Source organism: Pelodiscus sinensis, chromosome 10 (assembly GCF_049634645.1).
Source record: "Pelodiscus sinensis isolate JC-2024 chromosome 10, ASM4963464v1, whole genome shotgun sequence".
Classification (NCBI taxonomy): Eukaryota; Metazoa; Chordata; order Testudines; family Trionychidae; genus Pelodiscus; species Pelodiscus sinensis.
In genome coordinates, this window is record NC_134720.1 from 20,512,197 (window position 1) to 20,526,597 (window position 14,401).

The 14,401-nt window shown below is 41.8% G+C and overlaps 1 protein-coding gene across 2 annotated transcripts in view; it reads left to right on the forward strand.

Annotated features, from left to right (window-relative positions):
- Window positions 1-14,401, forward strand: part of FBXO36 (F-box protein 36) — a 56,873-nt gene that overhangs the window by 22,836 nt on the left and 19,636 nt on the right. For both annotated transcript variants that reach the window (XM_025182995.2, XM_006119875.4), the window contains one exon: window positions 11,372-11,480. In XM_025182995.2, the coding sequence (XP_025038780.2) occupies window positions 11,372-11,480 (109 nt within the window). The remainder of the gene's footprint in view (window positions 1-11,371; window positions 11,481-14,401) is intronic.

A 14,401-nucleotide genomic window follows, 5' to 3' on the forward strand; every position in this document is an offset into this window, starting at 1 on the left:
CCCACAGCCCCAGCAGCAGCCAGTGTTTCTGGCTGCTGCCCGACCCCTCCAGCAGTTGCAAGTGCCCTGGATTGCACAACACCATCCTCCACTCTGAGCAGTAGTGGAGGGTCTTGAGCCACATGCCACAACCCACATCACATCACTGCCCACCCACCACACCCCCAATACCCTGGAGTATTCCCTGAGAGCATCCACCGTGTAGTCAGGGTATATGGATATATAGTACAGGTCATGGCTGACCTACGAATTTTAGTTTACAGCCTGTGACCTGTCCATGACTTTTCCTAAAAATACTCATGACTTTAAAATGTAGCTGCCACAGAGTGTGGGGGAGTCACCAGGCCCTGTACCCTATCTGCAGTCACATGTGAGACTCAGCCAGCAAGTAGAACAGTAAGTTTATTAGTTCACAGGGACACAGCATAGCTCAGACTTCTTGTTACGGGAACCAGGAGCATTCAGTACAGCCCATCTTGGGAAAGGGGGACCCAGAGCCCCATCTCAGGGCCCCTGCCCCAACCCCCCAGGCCAGCTAGGCTCCCTTCTCCCCCAGCCAACGGGAAACTAACTCACATTCACAGCCACTGCTCACAGCCCCCAGGCAGCCCCGCCTCCTGCTTTGTCCTGTTTCCAGGCCCAAGGTGTTATTTGCTGTCACCTGGTCTTCAGGATGTGAGAAACTGACATACTTTCACAGTGAGTCATGCCCAGCCTTCCCCTTCTCATCTAGATAGTGCTGCAGTACCCAGGGAAACTGAGGCACACACACACACACACACAGAGTCACTCCAGAACAGCAGAGGACAGTAGAATCACATAAAGCACAATAAAACAAACAGTGAATGCAAAACAGAGTGAACACAGTGGACTATAAGGCTACATCTAAACTACCATCCTCTTGCGAAAGAGCAAATGCAAATGGAGCGCTCATTTGCATATGTCACGCTCTCATTTGCATTTCCTCTTCCTTTCCTTTTTGCACAAGAGGTTTTTGTGCAAAAAAGTGTTGTGTAAACAAAAAATGAGGAAGAACGGCTCTTGCGCGAAAGGGATTTTTTGTGCAAAAAGGTGCCATATACACAGCACCTCTTGTGCAAAAGGGAAAGGAAGAGGAAAATGCAAATTAGAGTGTGACATATGCAAATAAGTGCTCCATTTGCATTTGCTCTTCCGTAAGAGGATCATAGCTTAGACGTAGCCCGAGTGGACAAAATCCTCAGTATGTCACAGTAGCCTTACTGGTGAATGTATAAACTTTCTAAAGTTTAGACAGGTTTTTATAAAAGCCTGATTTAAATCAAGGTTGCTAATAAGAATAAAAGATATTAAATGTATGATTTATTTAATACTAAAGACTTAAATAAAGTAAAAACTCCAGTCATCTGAAGAAGTGGGCTGTGCCCACGAAAGCTCATGATACCATCTACATGTTTTGTTAGTCTATAAAGTGCTACCAGACCATTTGTGGTTTTTTAAATTTATTTAAATAAAGTTATCTGTGAATAGTAGGTAGTTGAGATGGTTCCTTGTGTAATACATACAGGTGATTTGAAAGATGTTTCCCAATGCATATTTATTTCTGGTAGGAAGAATAAATAATACAGATGTTGAGCTCAAAGAAAGTTTTAGCAAGGGATTTCTTTTGCAGATACTAAGTGATCTAGGAACAGGTCCGTTGTCCTTAAGTAGCAGATTAGAAATTAGAAAAAATTCTAGAAGGGTACATCTAGCAGGGCTAATGTTGAATTAAGCTATTCAACTTCATCTATGTCAATTGTGTAGCTTAAGTTGAAATAGCTTAATTTAGCCGTTGGCACTTTCTACACAGCAGGAAGTCAAAGGAAGAACACTCTTCCTTCGACTTCTCATACTCCTCATAAAATGAGCGTTACCATTTGTTGGAGTAAGACGAGGTGGGCAATAATTTTTGATGAAGGGCCACTCCAAGGTTTTGGGAAGTGGTCAAAGGCAGCACTCTTCCATGATATTAATGGAGATACAGGGTCTGGGATGGAGGTTGGGTGCAGAAGGGAGCTTGCGGTAAGGGACTGGGGTTCAGGAGGGTGACTAGAGTCTCGGAGAGAGTTGGGATGAAGCAGGCGGTTGTGACCTAAGGCGGGGGACTGGAGTGCAGGGGTTTGGGATGTGACCTAGGATAGGAGGGGATTGTGATCTGGGACAGGAGATTGGGGTGCCAGGTCTGGGAGGGGATATGAGTGTAAGGGGGACAGAGGGTTTGGGTATGCAGAGAGTTGGGGCAGGAAAGGTCTGGGGTGCCAGAAGCAGGCTGTGGCCAAGAGACTTATATGTCAGCTGCCAAACTAGTCTGCCTGCCTGCGGACAGACAGCGTGCCTGCCTGGCCATGTTCTTCATGAATACCTGAGCCCAGGAGAGAGGGTGTGATTCTTCTTAGCTGCCTGTTATTCTAATAAGCAGCTCCCATTGGCTGGTTTCTGCCAGAAACCGACCAATGGGAATGTGCTGGGGGCGGGGCGGCTTCTAAAACTTCCCCCTTTCCCTCCCGTTTTAAAAGAGAAACGGAGCCCTGCAACCACGTTTCTGCCTGGAGCTCCCCACTGCCTCCACGGGCTGGATCCAGTGGCTTGGCAGGCCAGATGCAGCCTATGGGCCGTATTTTGCCCAGGCCTGGAGTAAGAAGTCCTCCAGCTCGACATTATTTGGAATAAAGACTTGTCGTGTAGATGCACCTTAACGCTGTTATGTAGACATATCCGAAGGGATCATATTACAGAAATACTGACTTGATTTCTTTGCTGGTCCAAGGCAGTTAGGGTATGTCTACACTACCCCGCTAGTTCGAACTAGCAGGGTAATGTAGGCATACCGCACTTGCAAATGAAGCCCGGGATTTGAATTTCCCGGGCTTCATTTGCATAAGCCGGGCGCCGTCATTTTTAAATCCCGGCTGGTTCGAACCCCGTGCTGCGCGGCTACACGCGGCACGAACTAGGTAGTTCGGACTAGGCTTCCTAGTTCGAACTACCGTTACTCCTCGTGGAATGAGGAGTAACGGTAGTTCGAACTAGGAAGCCTAGTCCGAACTACCTAGTTCGTGCCGCGTGTAGCCGCGCGGCACGGGGTTCGAACCAGCCGGGATTTAAAAATGGCAGCGCCCGGCTTATGCAAATGAAGCCCGGGAAATTCAAATCCCGGGCTTCATTTGCAAGTGCGGTATGCCTACATTACCCTCCTAGTTCGAATTAGGAGGGTAGTGTAGACATACCCTTAGAGACTTATTTTATTTGGAAGATATATTAGGCCTTTCTTCTGGTGTATATTTGGGGGCAGATTGGATTTATTGGCTAATCCATTCAATTTCTTTGTTTCTCACAGCCACAAATATTTTTTTTAGCAACACTCACTAGAAGAGTTGAAATGCTACTGTACTGAGCTGGTCCTCTTAATAGTTCCCTTCTGCCACCTGTTTCAGATAGCATTTTTTTTTCTAGAGACATCTTAATAAGAATCACCAGTATGCCCAATAAATCAAAAAGTCATTTTATAAACAGACATAATTGCAGATTTATCAAATGAATGAGGCAGGGATCTAGAATCACACTCATATATACAATTAATTTTATTGTGTTAATTTTACTTGTGGCTATTAAATCACCTGGAAAATGAACAAATTATTTTATCAAATGTGAGGGATAATAAATAATTTCATTATAATGCTAGTGATGTCATATAACATGTTTAGATAATCTACTACTAAAATACTTTTGCTGTATCTAAAATAAATGTTGAAGCAAATCTGAGAAACAGTTTAAAGGAGTGTTCAATACCATGATTTTTATTCAGCTATTTTTTGTCGTAATAATTATGTCCTATTATAAAGTGGAATCTTCCATTATTACTTGGAATATAGTTTAATCTTTTATTCACAATAACTTAGTATAATAAATCATTTTTCAGCATTCTTCACTACAATACAGCCAGCTCCAAAACCTTCAAAATAAAAAGACAGAATTAAGAAACTTAGGTATATTTTTAACCTGAAATATATGTACAATTGAGAGCTAGGGCCTTCCTCTCTCTCTCTCTTTCTCTCCACTTCCTCTCGGCTGCTAAGAAAGGGTATGTCTGCACTTCATTCCTCTCTCGACAGGAACGCAAATGCAGACATCCAAAATTGCAAATGAAGCGGGATTTTATATATCCTATGCTTCATTTGCATAATCGCATTATGGCGCTTTTGCGAAATAGCGCTATTTCGAGAGAAAAAAGAGGTTATTTCGAGATAAAACCCTTCTCTCAAAATAATGCTTACTCCTCAAAAAATTTTGAGGGAAGGGTTTTATCTCAAAATAACCCCGTTTTTTCTCTTGAAATAGTGCTATTTCGCAATAGTGCCATAACGCGATTATGCAAATGAAGCGCGGGATATTTAAATCCCTGATTCATTTGCAATTTCGGGTGTCTGCATTTGCATTCCTCTCAAGAGAGGAATGAAATGTACACATACCCAAAGATAGGTGGAGCAAAAGAACATCTCTTCCTCCCTCCTTCCCACCCAGTACATGGAATATAGTGGATGGCAACTTCTGTTTCTCAAGTAAGGGGGTGTTATGTTGATTCTTCTCTCCATTCCATTCACTGAAAAACATATGTTTAGCCTTACTTTAGCCTATTTGCATTTATATGGCAGCATAAAGGGACATAAAACAGGCTAACCCTATCAGATGGGGATTTTCGCGGCATTGAGGAATCCCCAGATAATGTAGGGACATTGCTGCAAAAATGGGGGGTTGTAGCACTACTGCAGCCAGACATTCTTTTGCTGCCAAAGCAGCAGCGTATCCCCATTAGAGAGCCTACTATCGACTCAGAGTGAGGCATTGTGGGTAGCTTTGCAGTCTGGGCTATGCTTCTGGTGCCCATTGGGTCCAAAACTCAGCAGGGGGTGGTTAGAGGGTCTTATATTTGCAGCATCCTATAAGGCACTTGTCTACTCCCTCCCCTCTCACATGAGATAAAGGGGAAGCTGTGTGCTCACACCTTTTGGTGCCTGGTTGCTTGCACAGATGCCATAGCACCACAAGCATGGAGCCTATTGGCACAAAATCCATGTCATGCTCATGTCTGTCATGGTGCGCCTCATGGCACTACTTCAAGAGCATATGCATGGCGCTCTGCCAGGAAGAGGACAAGTACAAATCTCAGAATGGCATGGACTCACTGCTCACGGAAGGTCAGGCGCTCATGCTAGCGCACCCACCAGTCAATCCTCTAGACACAGTGCAACGCCAGTTCTGGCATTGTGAGACAAGCTCAGATTGGTGGTACTGAATTGTGATGCAGGGATGCTCATCAATGGCTGCAGAACTTCCAAATATTCAAGGCTTCCAGTGCCCATTGGGATCTAAAACTCAGCAGCAGGTGGTTCTATGATTGTATGTGTGCTTAAAATAGAAAAAAAACTAGTTAAGTATTTCTTCTGTTTACCTATTAAATATTCTATGAAATAACCCTGTAGTTAATCCTGACTAGTTATTTACAGTGAAATTTTGCTTTAGGATGCTGTTACAAGGCAGACTCACTGTCACAGTGCCGCCTGCTGGTAGCACTGGGAGTTAACTCATCACCTGGGTGCCTCTCTCTGGATGGCGTCTCCCCGTGTCCTCACTCCACATTCCAGTTCCAGACCCACATCACTCCCGGACCATAAAATCATGAGTGGTGTGGAGAGGGCTGATATAGAAAAGTTATTTATTAGTTCCCATAATAGAAGAACTAGCGGACACCAAATGAAATTAATGGGTAGCAGGTTTAAAACTAATAAAAGGAAGTTCTTCTTCACACAGCGTGTTGTCAACCTGTGGAACTCCTTGCTAGAGGAGGCGGTGAAGGCTAGGACTATAACAGAGTTTAAAGAGAAGCTGGATAAATTCATGGAGGTTAGGTCCATAAAAGGCTATTAGCCAGGGGATAAAATGGTGTCCTTGGCCTCTGTTTGTCAGAGGCTGGAGAGGGATGGCAGGAGACAAATCGCTTGATCATTGTCTTCGGTCAACCCTCTCTGGGGTACCTGGTGCTGGCCACTGTCGGTAGACAGGATACTGGGCTAGATGGACCTTTGGTCTGACCCAGTACGGCTGTTCTTATGTTCTTATGACCATGGCATCCACTTAAGGATACTGCCCTCCAATAGTGCCCACTACAGTTGTCCCTCAGCCCCCCTTCTGGAGGCAGTTATCAATAATCCTGCATCTCTGCACTCTAGGGTCCTCTATTCCCAGGGAACTTCCTTATCCCCTTATATCCACCTTGCCTCAGTAACCCACTGCCAGTCTTCATCTAGCCCCTCATCTCAGGAGCAAACTGCAGTCTGCAATAGCCACTCATCATTGGCAAAGGGCGTGTTCGAACCAAACCAAAAAATGGAGGAGTAACATTAATTCAAACCAAGGGGTTTGGTTCGAACTAACGCGTCCCGGCGCGCACTTCCTCGTTCGAATCAGCTGTCATTTGAACTAGTGCGCCGGCGAGATCATGCTCTGGAAGTGTGGGATATTTAAATCCCTGCTTCATTAGCAATTTCGAATGCCTGCATTTGCATCCCTAGTTTGAACACGACATACCCTTATCGATCCTGAAACTCCAGGACTAACGTAGCCTTGTCACTAGCTTGCCCAAGCCAATGGGTGTCTTGCAAAGTGAACTTACCTAATTTTCAGTAGTCCGATATCTAACTCGGGTTAGCCTGTCTGCGCGTTACATTCACACGAAGTAAGTACATCAAAAAGTCCTTTGGTGACCTAAACACAAAGACTACGTCTACACTCCAAGGTTTTTGCACAAAAACCCATGGAGCATCCGCACCTCAAATGGACTTTTGCGCAAGTAAATCAACAGTAAAATGGCAGAAGAGAGGGCTTTTTCTGGTGTAGGTAAACCTCCTTCAAAAAGCCAGAACTCCTTTTTGCGCTTCAGCTATTGCGCAGAAAGGCAAGCGTGGATGCTCACAAGGGAAAAAAGCACAGAATGACCATCAGAGCTTTCTTGCGCAAGAGCGTCCATGCAGTGTGGACACTCTCTTGCACAAAAGCACATCACTTTTGCAATGTGTTTTGAGATGTGGACGTGCTCTTGCACAAGAACCATGTAGCGTAGACGTAGCCAAAGTGTGATCACCAAAGTGTGTAGGCCCTGACTCAGACTACATCTACACTGCAATCTTCTTCTGGAAAAAGGTTCGCAAATTGTGAACCACAATTTGCGTACATTTTTCCACTTTTTTATTCAGAAGAGGCTTTTCGGACATTTGGCCCGTCTACACAGGGCCAAATGTGAGAAAAACCTCCTCTTTTGGAAGAGCCCATATTATTCATTCCGAAACTGATCCGAAAAAGTGGACGTATTCCCTGGACGCAGCAGAGTTTTTCCCGGATACCTCCAGTATCCCAGAAAAACTCTGTAGTATAGACATAACTCCAATCTGGCTTTGTGGATTATGGTAGAGGCAAGATCCTTCCTTCCTGCCTCATGGAACTGATGTTTGATGGAAGCAGCCAGTTCTTTTTATTTGACTTGGTGGACGTTGAAAGGCTGCCACCTGTTCCCTAACCGTTCTAGCTGCTGGAAGACAGTCTCACTGGTTCCACCAGCTATTAATCCTGAAAAGACTTTCTAGGCAAACTGGAAATCCAAAACTCACTGTTCTTTTTTTAAAGAGCTGCTTTCTGGGGTGGGTTCACAAAGAGAGAGAGGTCTTGGCAAGAGTTAGCGAATACCTAGTCAACCTGCCTCAAGCCTTTTTACCACTTCTGGCATCATGTGGAGGGAGGATCCTTCAAGTGGAAACAGCAAATAGAATGTTAGGAGTCATTAAAAAAGAGATAGCAAATAAGACAGAGAATATCTTATTGCTTCTATATAAAACCATGGTATGCCCACATATTGAATCCTGCATACTGAAGTGGTCGCCTCATCGCAAAAATGATATATTGGCATTGGAAAAGGTTCAGAAAAGGGCAACAAAAATTATTAGGCATTTGGAATGGTCCCATATGAAGAGAGATTAAAAAGACTTGGACTTTTCATCTTAGAAAAGAGGAGACTAAGGGAGGATATGATAGAAGTCTATAAAAATCATGACTGGTATGGAAAAAGTGAATAAGGAAAAAGTATTTACTTATTCTCACAATCAAAGAACTATGAGTCACCAAATGAAATTAATAGGCATTTAAAACAAACAAAAGGAAGTTTTTCTTCCCTCAGCACACAGTCAACCTGTGGAACTTCTTGCCAGAAGACGTGGTATAGGCTAGAACTTTAACAGGATTAAAAAAGGAGCTACATAGATTCATGGAGGTTAGGTACATCAATGGCTATTAGCCAGGATAGGTAGGAATGGTATCCCTAGCCTTTGTTTCTCTAGAGGTGGATGACAGGGGAGAGATCATGTGAGGATTACCTGTTGTGATCTCTCCCTCTGGGGCATCTGGTATTGGCCACTGTTGGCGGACCGGATACTGGGCTAGATGGACCTTTGGTCTGACCCAGTATGGCCGTTCTTATGTTCCCTAACTGGCTATAGCTAAATCAGCAGAAAAATTTTTTAGGACTGGAATTAGTAGTCTTCCAGCTTGTATATGTTAATAGAAAAAAAGGCTCCGTGTGTGTGTGTGTGTATATATATATATATATATATATATATATATATATATATATATGTATATATATATATATATGTGTGTGTGTGTATGTGTGTGTGTGTATTTGTGAATATAAAAACCTCATTATTAAATATTCTTATTCAACAATGTATGAGATACCTCCCAATCAGAGAAAAGACATTGGGTGAAATCTTAGCTTCAGTAAATGCAATAGGAGTTTTGCCATTGACTTCAGTAGGACTAGGATTTCACCCATAATCCCTGATTAGAGAAAATGAATTTCAGACAAAATACAATAGATAAGGTAACAAAATGGTAGGGAAGAACAGATGAGATAAGAAAGAGGCAACATCTCTAAGATTACAGTTGTACTCAGTGAAATCTAGTGCACACTATGAGGCAGTCAAGATTTTAAAACATATATATAAAACATACATTTAAAACATATATATAAAATGAATAAGCCGAAGGCTAACCAATGAATTTTGAATTTTTCATGGGCATTGCAGAAGTACAGAAGTAGTAGCTATTCCAGAGGGATTTAAATGAGGAGAAGGTAGCAACTTTCAACTCAAGAAGGGTCCGTGTTCCATATATAAATGGAATTGTGTAAGGATGTGCACAGATATGAGGAAGAGCAAATGGAATGTCAGGGCTGGCGTTACTGGTGAAACAAACTAGGCAGGGGTGACATAAGAGACTATATCAGATAAATACAGAGAGGACAGTTTTTTTATAGCTTGTTCCCATTTACCTTTTTTCAAACCAAGGTAAGCAGCACTTTGTACATGTTAGTTCTTTACACTATAGAGTTGCACTGGTAGAGCTGCAGTGATGTAATGTCACTTAGGGCATGTCTACACTGGGGGGGTTTCCAAAAGGAGATATGTAAATTTGGTGCTAATTTGCATATCTTCAGATCGCGTTTTCGAAAGCGGGTCTTTTGCAAGTGAAAGTAGTCTGGACACAGTTTTTTTTCAGAAAAAACCCCTTCTAAAAAAAAGTGATCAGAAGAAGATATGCAAATTGGCACCAAATTTGCGTATCTCCTTTAGAAAAAAAAGGTGTCTAGACATGCCCTTAGGGGAAAAAACCTAGTTACAGTGTTGCCAACTCTTGAGATTTTATTGCAAGTCTCACAAATGTGTTTTTCATAAAGCCCAGATTCTGGAATTATGATATTGCATGACAATTTCAGTTTTCATATTTTAAAAAGTAAGTTTCTAGACCTCATGTTTGCTATAACAGGGTCCCCTTTAAGTCCAGGGAGCCTACTTTAGCCTGCCCTGTTTACTTTATCAGCTCCGTCTTATAAGGGATCTGGGTTTTTCTATCAAAGGGTGATAGGGCTTAGTTGAAGGGCAGCTGCAAGAGGAAGTTGGCTGCTTTGGCTAGCTGTGTGTCAGTCAGCTGGCCAGCCTCTGGACCCCGACAGCCCACATAAATTGTGAGTTTTCTTTGTATTAATAAAATGGTGCCCTGGAAGAAAACTCTGAAAGATGGGGCCTGACAGTGAATCTTTATTAGGAAGGTTGGGAGAATTGAAATTGAAGGAAAAACTCAGGAAGCAGCTCTAGCCCAACTGTATAATGCAGCTCCTTGACAGATGCAAAGGAAAGCTTGAAAATGTAAAGTAAGTGCACCCTTAATGCTCAAAAACCAGAAATAAATAAAAAGAACCCAATACTTATTTTTTAAAATCTCAATAGTTTTAAACCAACCTTATGATTTTGAGAAGCTAGATTCTTGATTTTTGAGTGTTGACAATAATGTTTTTCCTGACTTGAGAAATTGTCTTATATAAAATAATAGTAATAAAATATAAAATTAGAGAGTCTAACACAACTGTTCAAGCATACTACATAGTATTTTAAAAGTGATCCAGGAAAATGACTATTAGGCAGGGCCAGTTTCGTGGTCACAGGATTCACCATTCAGTTAATCTCATGCCTTAGTTATGTGATCAAGAATCTGTTTTCTTTGTTTTTATTTTAAAAACAATCTTTCTAGCCCTCCCTCTTTCTTATAAAGTGAACCTTAAAAACTTTGACTGCATGTAAAATGCTGTAGTTATTTTCCTGAGTCTGCGGGGAGCTGAAAACTACATTTCAAAGAAATGGGAACTGCACTATGTACCTTAGTAGGGAGTCATCTTTGAAACGTAAAGATAATAATTTTAATGTCAGCACTTACCTTCTTCATTTTTGATTCTTAAGGTTGCTAACTTGCTTAGTAAACTGATCTCTCATTTCTCATCAAAGCTTTTCATTATTCAAATTATGATCAGAATTTTAGTTGAAATTTTCATTTAGATTATGTAAATAGAGGTTCATTATATGTATTTTTAATTTTATGATTTGGTATACCCAAATCTGTTGCTAAATGCAGAATAAAAAATAATATTTATAGTTATACAAGTAAAGATATTAATTAAATCTCAATGCTTAAGGGCATAACAATTGTCATGCAACGATTAGGAAAGAATATTCTCTGCATATACAGCATTTCACACTTGTCTAGGTACATTAAGGTAGTTGGGGTTTTGTTTGTTTCCTTTGAATCTTCATATATGGCTGTTAGGATATAAATATGGTCTGATACAGTATGGCAATTTATACTTAGAAATGAATGAGTTGTTATATAACCATAAGCCTGAATTTTAATAATATTATATCCACTAGTATTTGTCGTTCATTAATTCTTGTCAATATCTTCTTTTCAATCATAGGTAATTTTCAGATGGTGGAAAATCTCTCTTAGAAGTGAATTTCGTGAAGCAAAGCCTGGGGAACTTAAAGAATCTCATGAGTACTTCTTGGATGATCCATCTCTTCAGAGTAAGAAAAAGCTACAACTTATTGTTGGGGATATGGAACGGCTATGTAATTATGTAGGAACACCGCTCTCATGGAATGAGGAGTAACAGTTAATTCGAACTAAAGACTTAGTTCGAATTAACGTTTCACTGCCACATGTAGCCGCGCGGCAGTAAGTTCGGGCTAGTGAAATTTCAAAATGGCAACCGGATGGGAACATGCAAATAAACATGCAAATATTTAAATCCCGGGCTTCATTTGCAATTCCGGTTGCCTCATTTGCCTACCTAGCTCAAATTAACGAGCTAGTGTAAACATACCCTAACAGATTTATTAGGGCATAAGCTTTCATGGGTAAAACCCAATTTCATTTTACCCACAAAAGATTGTTATGCCTTAATCAATCTGTTCTGGTATGTCTACACAGCAAAGTTATTTTGAAATAACAGCCGTTATTTTGAAATAACTTTCCTAGCATCTACACAAGCCAACTGCTATTTTGAAATTATTTTGAAATAGTGGAGGGCTTATTTCGAAATTGATGAACCTCATTCTACGAGGAATAGTGCCTATTTTGAAATAGTCACTGTGTAGACAGGGACTAGAGGCTATTTCAAAATAGGGGGCCTCCAGCCCTTCCCAGGGTGCCCTGGTGGTCACTCTGGGCACAAACAAGAAAACTCCTCTCCTTCCTCCCCCTCCCGGAGCCCTTAAAGGGATAGAGTCTGGCCACAGTCTTCTGTGGCTAGCACCAGGCCTGCCAACCCAGAGCCACTCTGCCGCTGCCCCTGAGCCAAGCCGCAGCATGAGCCAGCAAGCCACTGACAGCCAGCTCAGATCATGGACCTGACTGAGGTTTGGGGGGATGCCGCCAACGTCCATGATCTCCGCACTAGATGGAGGAATGCAGCTGTCTACAGCTGGATGGGTGCCAGCCTGGCCACCAAAGGCCACATCCGAACCCAGGAGCAGGTTCGGATGAAAATCAAGGAGCTGCAGCAGGCGTATGCCAGGGCCACAGGGGGCAACTCCCAACCAGGGGAAGACCCAGAGAGCTGCCCCTAATTGGACGCCCTGGACCACATCCTGGGGCGTGGGACGGTCCGAGCCCCCAAGGTGGTCATCGACCCTAGGGCAGAGAGAGGATTTATCTAGTTCTCTTTTAAACCTGTTATAGTCCTAGCCTTCACAACCTCCTCAGGCAAGGAGTTCCATAGATTAACTATGCGCTGTGTGAAGAAGAACTTCCTTTTATTTGTTTTAAACCTGTTGCCCATTAGTTTCATCTTGTGGCCCCTAGTTCTTATATTATGGGAACAAGTAAATAGTTTTTCCTTATTCACTTTCTCCACACCACTCATGATTTTATATACCTCTATCATATCCCCCCTTAATCTCCCCTTTTCCAAGCTGAAAAGTCCCCGTCTCTTTAATCTTTCCTCATATGGGACCCGTTCCAAACCCCTAATCATTTTAGTTACCCTTCTCTGAACCTTTTCTAATGCTAGTATATCTTTTTTGAGATGAGGAGACCATATCTGTATGCAGCATTCCAGATGTGGGTGTACCATGGATTTAAGTAAGGGCAATAAGATATTCTCCTTCTTATTATCAATCCATTTTTAATTATTCCTAACATCCTGTTTGCTTTTTTGACTGCCGCTTCACACCATGTGGACGTCTTCAGAGAACTATCCATGATGACTCCAAGATCCCTTTCCTGATTAGTTGTAGCTAAATTAGCCCCCGTCATATTATATGTATAGTGGGGGTTATTTTTTCCAATGTGCATTACTTTACATTTATCCACATTAAATTTCATTTGCCATTTTGTTGCCCATTCATTTAGTTTTGTGAGATCCTTTTGAAGTTCCTCGCAGTCTGCTGTGGTCTTATCTACCTTGAGCAGTTTAGTATCGTCTGCAATTTTTGCCACCTTACTGTTTACCCCTTTCTCCAGATCATTTATGAATACGTTGAATAGGATTGGTCCTAGGACTGACCTTTGGGGAACACCACTAGTTACCCTTCTCCATTCTGAAAATTTACCATTTATTCCTACCCTTTGTTTCCTGTCTTTTAACCAGTTCTCAGTCCATGACAGGATCTTCCCTCTTATCCCATGACAACTTAATTTATGTAAGAGCCTTTGGTGAGGGACCTTGTCAAAGGCTTCCTGGAAATCTAAGTACACTATATCTACTGGATCCCCCTTGTCCACATATTTGTTGACCCCTTCAAAGAACTCTAATAGATTAGTAAGACATGATTTCCCTTTACAGAAACCATGTTGACTTTTGTCCAACAAATTATGTTCTTCTATGTGTTTGACAATTTTATTCTTCACTATTGTTTTTAAATATTGGCATCACGTTAGCTATCTTCCAGTCATTGGGTACAGAAGCTTATTTAATGATTAGGTTACAAACCATAGTTAATAGTTCTGCAATTTCACATTTGAGTTCTTTCAGAACTCTTGAGTGAATGCCATCTGGTCCTGGTGACTTGCTACTGTTAAGTTTATCAATAAATTCCAAAATCTCCTCTAATGACACTTCAATCTCTGACAAGTCCTCTGATTTGTCACCTACAAAGGATGGGTCAGGTTTGGGAATCTCCCTAACATCCTCAGCCGTGAAGACTGAAGCAAAGAATTCATTTAGTTTCTCCGCAATGACTTTATTGTCTTTAAGTGCTCCTTTTGTATCTCGATCGTCCAGGGGCCCCACTGGTTGGTTAGTAGGCTTTCTGCTTCTGATGTACTTACAAAATATTTTGTTATTACCTTTTGAGTTTTTGGCTAGCTGTTCTTCAAACTCCTTTTTGGCTTTTCTTATTACATTTTTACAGTTAATTTGGCAGTGTTTATGCTCCTTTCTATTTACCTCACTAGGATTTGACTTCCACTTTTTAAAAGATGTTTTTTTATCTCTCACTGCTTC